This window comes from Ruditapes philippinarum, unplaced genomic scaffold (assembly GCF_026571515.1).
Source record: "Ruditapes philippinarum isolate M1 unplaced genomic scaffold, ASM2657151v2 ctg17_1_1_1_1, whole genome shotgun sequence".
Taxonomy (NCBI): domain Eukaryota; kingdom Metazoa; phylum Mollusca; class Bivalvia; order Venerida; family Veneridae; genus Ruditapes; species Ruditapes philippinarum.
This window is the reverse complement of record NW_026865484.1, coordinates 255,790-262,188: the sequence shown is the minus strand read 5'-3', so window position 1 is coordinate 262,188 and position 6,399 is coordinate 255,790. Positions and strand designations below refer to the sequence as shown.

Genomic DNA, 6,399 nt, shown 5'->3' with positions numbered 1-6,399 from the left:
ATAAATAAAACTAAGATTAATTAAATAATATAAACAAAGATAATTAATGAAATGGAATTTATTCTCTTATATACAACTGCTACAAATCCGCTGAATGAATTGATTCCACTGGAAAAAACACCCTTTATTCTTGAATCAACATTACCTTCTCGTCAAGATAAAAGTTTACACTCCGTCTCTAACATTGGATGTCTTAAAGTTTTCAAGGGTGGTATATCTTGTTTTAATTCTTTTTTTCTTGTTTGTTTGTGTGTTTTTTGTTTTTGTTTTTGTTTTTTTGGTGTTTTTTTTGGTGATTTTTGCAGCTGCAGCGAAAGCAACTTCAAACAAATGCCTTAAAATAGTTGTACGACAGCATTAGCTGGTTTTGATCCATTTAATCTCGGGTTTCCATTTGAAACAAAAGTGAAAGGGCACAAGACAGAGAAATGCACATGTTTTTTTTTTATTTGCTGATTTCTATTACAAAAAATATGAAATTGCGATAAAACAGTTATAATATATGAAACTAGTTAGTTACGGGGGTATAACACTGGCTGGGGCGACATCTCTGGATGTTTCTGAATTATTTTTTTTTTAGCAGAAACATTCCCTCAATGTCGCCCCAGCCAGTCTTATATCTTCGTAACAAACTCGTTTCATATACTATAACTATTACAAATGAAATTAACTAACTCAACGAAAACCAACATTTACAATACATACTATTTGTTTGCATGTTTTACATGTAGGTAAGGTCCGTTCTGTGAATTGAATTAAGGTCCTTATAATTATCAAGATTGAAGGGAAAGGCCGAACATTGCGATTGCTAGTTTTGTTATTGAAAACAACATTTTGAAAGATAGAGTACTTTTATTTGGTAAGACAAAATAATTCCATAACATTGTTGTTACAAATTAACATTTTTTTATATTTTTTATTAACTTAATGTTTATTTTTTTAAAAATGAATTTCATCAACACAACACAACTAAAAAAGAAATGAACAAATTTTTAAGATGCATTCTTCAATAATTACAGTTTTGAATAGTTAGATGTAGAGAAATATAGAGTTTGTCATCTTTAACATTTTTAAGAATGTCTGCATACTACAGAGATAACGTATCTGCTTTACATGAGGAGAACACACACCAATATGTGCTTTGTGCCGCTGCTGACATCTTCCTTGCTGAAATGTAAAAACAAGAGAATGTTAAAAAAACAATAAATGTACATGTCTAGCTTCTATTATTAGATCTGTCCTTTGGTCATTCAACAGTATATATAATCTGGTCCAATCTGAATAACGATCAGATCTGTGTATGATTTATAGCGTAGCATTTTCTATATCTCTTACCCTGCTGTCGACAACTAATCTACTAATAGGAACAGTACATGTGAAGATAAGCCGGCATATCCGTGCCGTCAGATCATGGTCCTCGGATGGTACTTATTTTTAAATTCTCCTATAAAGATGAACATTGATGTCCAGATTGAGAACTGAACGACCTCATTTGAGATATTCAGTGTCGATAAGGTTTTATCACATGAGTCAGGTCAGACTGTAGGCTTGCAAGGCACAAGCGTGTTCTTTTGACCTCTAAGTATGACCTTGACCATTGTAATTTAAGGCATCGTTCATGCGATCGGCAAAACCCCTCTATGCATGTCGTAAATATGCTCTGGACAAAACAGAAATACTGCCTTGACATCGTCCGCCAGCACCCATAATACGTCCGGTTATTTTTAAAAGGACTATAATATAGAATATATGTGTTACCGTGTGGCCAGGTCTTGGCCGGTTTGACTGTTGCCAAGTAAGTGTTATAATCGGCACAGAAAGAAGCTATGTTTTCACCAGCAAGTTCCAAGACTTCCTCCTTCGTCATTTCTTCTTCGTTTATGTCTAACTCGTGATGTTTGACGTTATACGTCAGACCCTGTAACACACATTGGAATTCAAATTACATTTTTTTCCCACATGATGATAAGATTTCTATTGATTTTATTCAACCGTTTCAGCTAAGTCAAACAAACATTGGACAGTCACAACTGACAGGTAATGAATATGAGTATGCCTATATGTAAATTAAAACATAATTATTTTTTTTCTGTTTTGTTATAATGTCATGAAAGAAGAGATTTCTCGAAATCAATGAAAACAAAAGTGAAAGGCAAAAAATGCAAGTTCGGTTTGATTGAATTTGTTCTGTTAGTTTAGCTCATAATATGATGAATTTCAAGCTTTAAGTGGTGGAAGAAAAACTGGTTTCATTGGAAAATCAGCTACAACGTACACCTTGTTTTATAGAAGGTCTTGGTGTAAAGGATATGCTCTATTTTGTTCTGTTTTCCGTATTTAATTTACATCGCTCTTCGTTTTCCCTCCCATCTAGCGATCAGTAAGGAAATGGATTCGAACCAATAGTGGTAAAGTACAAATGATGTGAAGTAAGCTACTTTAATCACTGAACCCCTTCTTTTTTCTAAACAATAGTCTACATTTGTTTGAACATGATTGTATATATAAGGATAATAAGCTGTACGAAACTAATTTCTCGTTGACATCTACTATTTCCATACAAATAAATAGAAAACATTTTTAGTTTACTTTTCTTGTTTATCAAAAAGCGATGTAAGTAAAATAATATAGCCTACCACTTTGTACATGTCCTCTGTTGGTTGCTTTAGTGTAGATTCCGCCAGGAGACACATTTTCTTGTTGATATCTTTCAGAACACCGTAATTCTACAAATAATCAACCTCGTGAAAGAAATTGTTTACATTATATATTTTTTTTTAATTATTGATCGAGTTCTCTGGGTATATTGTTATGATTTGCAATAACTTTGTGTCTGACCAATTATAAATTTAAAAGAAAATGTTGTTTATTTGATATCTATGATCACTTTGGTCTCGTATGTAACGAGCCTGTACATAATGTCGGAGCAACATGACTTTTATTTTTCTATAAAGTAAACCTCACATATTTTGTATGACTGATACTCGATTCTCTTTTTCGTAGAGATAAGGTTCACTTACTTTGAAGCGAAGAAGCTAAACGCATACGTATTTTTTATTTTTAAAAGAATATATTATGTTGTTGCTTTCTGCGGTTATTCGTTGAATTGTTTTGAGATATACATGTTTAAGAAGATTTATGGGTATATTTTGAATTTGATATATATTGTAAGCACAGCTAGTAATTACCGTGTTGAAATCGTGCAGATTTACGCTATGCCTTCCGTTCTTGTACATGGAAACGTCTCCGATCACAGTTAGAACTGTATTCCTCTCTGTATCACGTGTGACATCCATAGAAACCTTTCGACCATAATGGTCTATTTCGATCAGGTGACTTGTCTGGAAAAAGAAAAACCAAAATAAAAATCATAAAGAATTTATAAACTGATTTACAGTTAAATAAGCAATAGGCCTATTATTTCTTTTTATCGGCCAAAAAAGCGAGCAAGTAAATATCAACATGGGCATTTTATAATTATCATAAACTGCATTTGTCAGCCTTTTTGTATGTGATCACGTGACATTTCATTTCGGTAACGAGATCGTTAATGGCCGTGCCTACTAAAAGGCCCAATACCCCTAAAATGTTTTTTTATATATTTTTCATTTTTAGGCTTTCTTATTTTAGGTGTACTTATACAGTTTTCAAATTTCAATGGCAAATTATTTTATAGTTTCTTCTAATGCTTTTTGACAATTAGTACAGTTAAAGTGATGTTTTGTTTTTGTAGGGAAGTAAAATTACTTCTTTGTTTACATTTTGCTATAATTAACTTTCGGAGCTGCCTTCATCAGGTAACAAGCATCTTACATGCTCTAAAACCATTGTTTAAACGTTATAGATTCTTGTAATACAAGACTACTGCAACCGTCACACATAATAGTGTGAGTTTTAGCTAATGAAATATATAAATTCTCGTAAAGTAGACGGATATTACGGAGTCTAGACAGGATTCAATGCCAGCTATCGTTTTCATGCATTTATTTGGACAATATCATGAGATATAGACTGTTGTTAATCCAGTAAAATAAAACAGTCATATAAAATTGTACTTACTATAAGAACTCCGTCAACACATAGCAGGGCAAGTAGCACTGAAACTGCTCCGACCAACTTCATTGTTAATCTACTGATAGTTTCTGAAGTACAGAAAATAAGACAATTTACTTTATTCAGAAGTTTAAGTATCTCACACGAGGATCTAAGAATTCTACACGGGGTTTTCTTATTGATGTGGACACATTATTCCCTCCCACGTTAAATATATTTAATGCACTTGTCCAACTTTCAATATAGAAAAGATTCATTATTTTTAGGAAAATTTCGAAACATTTATGCGGACAGTGCAGACAGTGACCAGACAGCACGGCTTATCTTGATCTGCACTGGCAACACATCTTGCCGACAATAGGCTAAAGGTTAAAAGAGTCTGAATCAAAGGCCTGAAGGTCCATAATGGCTTACGGCAGAGCTTTTTTTTCAAGCATCTAGACTTTTTTCACTACAAGTTTCAAATTCAACTAGTTTTTATTTTGATAATTTTCAAAAAAAAAAATTCTTGAATTATTTTTGTCATTGATATAGTCAAGATAACTTTCAAATTCAAATTTATTTTTTATAGAACTGTATGGATATAGACGTCTAGAATTATTGATAGAACAACACCAACTTTGATAATAAATATCTAATATGCGTCGTTTAATTATATTATAGTCAATTTACATGCTAAATTAGTTTTGCCAAATATACGGAAGTCCGCAAGTACCAAGTAAAATTTTAATTTGATAAACCCAATTACATTTATTATATGTGTTGCTTCCTTCAACATCACCTTTTAAGCATGTGATAGGTTTTGAAAAGAAGCGATTCTTTCTTTGAAGTGCTTTAATATTCAATTTACTTTATCGAAACGGTATCTATCGGAAAAATAAACAAACGCCTAATTACGATAAAATCGCCAAAAGTAAAATCGGTATAACCGTGCATATCCAGTAACGCAGGAATGAGCAGTTGTCGTAAAAGTAACACCGAATCTGTGCAACGTTTTTGGCAAAACGAATAACACAGTAAGTAAACGATCAAAAATATTTTATTCTAAATCAAATTTAAAGAAATAAACTAGCGCATACAGCTGCTACTACATTATACTTTAAACAGCATTACATTTTTTCAGGAATTTATTTACTTTCTTAGATCATTCGTGAGAAAGACAACCTGATTACCGTTTTGAAGCCGTCTTTTGTGTTTCGTCAAATAAATATGTACATTTAACACATTTAAAACTTTATTTTTTTTCTTCATATTTTGTATACCCAAGACATTTGTCAAACTACAAGTGTCGTATAACAATAGAAGGAATCTGGTAATATAGGATTTACCACTTTAAATGAGATAACCGCAATTGCTTAAGTGCTTCGTTCACGAATTCGGCGTTACCTCGTAGAAATGGTCTCAATTACGTTTTTTTTGTGTGCTTAATTTAATGTAATATGGAGATTGGAAAATGTCTCAGGTACATCGAATATAAAAAATCATAAAGTTATATGTATGTTACTGTATTTAAAGATATCAACGAAACTAAAAGTCGCCATCAATACAGCAGTCAGGTCGTCATTTTCACGAATGATCTTGAAAAATAAACATTATCATGGAAATATTTGTGATGAGGTTTAAAGTATAATGTCTCAGCAACCGTATGCGCTAACTCATTCCAATAACTCTTCCAATTTGGTGTACAGTAAAAATATTGGTCCATTTACTTATCGCAGTGCTAGTTTTGCCCACTTAATCGCCCAATTCTGCGTTACTTTTGCACAATTTCTGCCTTATTTGCACATTCCTGTGTTACTGGATATACACGGTTATATAACGATGTGAAATAAAACTCAACAAGATAAATAAAAGGTTTGATCATTTCGTACAATGTTGTGTTTTTTATGTTAAATGAAAAGAATTCTATGAGCATCCAAATTTCTAACTTCAAAATTAATTTCAGAGACTGCTGGTACATATATAAAAAGAAATATTCTTAAATTAAATAAATGAAAATAAAAAATAAAACATAATAATAAATAACTTACATTTGTCGTTTACTTTCTTTAGACTCTTCTCCGTATTACTTACAATGAACGATGCGGTCCTTTTTATATACAAAAGAAATCTCAGTCAAGCGAATGGGGCGGTTCTATGATGCCTTTGAGTGCCCATTTTAGGACCAATATGAGGGTAAAAGGAAGTTATTGACTATTTTGTTTACCGTGACCGAAATCTGCCTTTTTTAACCTGCAGTTAGTAAAATTGAAAAATACTACATGTACTGTATGTTTTGTATTATGACCTCTATATCACTTTACTTTTATTATTATGTTTGTTTGATTTAAAGCTGCACGCCTCCAG

The 6,399-nt window shown here is 32.1% G+C and overlaps 1 protein-coding gene across 1 annotated transcript; it reads right to left on the bottom strand.

The window, feature by feature from the left end:
• Positions 1-832: 832 nt before the first annotated feature.
• LOC132729306 (uncharacterized) lies at positions 833-6,156 on the bottom strand. Its single transcript, XM_060715043.1, has 6 exons — positions 6,084-6,156; positions 4,060-4,142; positions 3,189-3,341; positions 2,637-2,726; positions 1,759-1,918; positions 833-1,167 (listed from the first exon to the last, which is right to left on the bottom strand). The coding sequence occupies exons 2-6, from the start codon at positions 4,120-4,122 to the stop codon at positions 1,088-1,090; spliced, it is 546 nt and encodes a 181-aa protein (XP_060571026.1). The 5' UTR covers positions 4,123-4,142; positions 6,084-6,156; the 3' UTR covers positions 833-1,087.
• Positions 6,157-6,399: the final 243 nt, after the last annotated feature.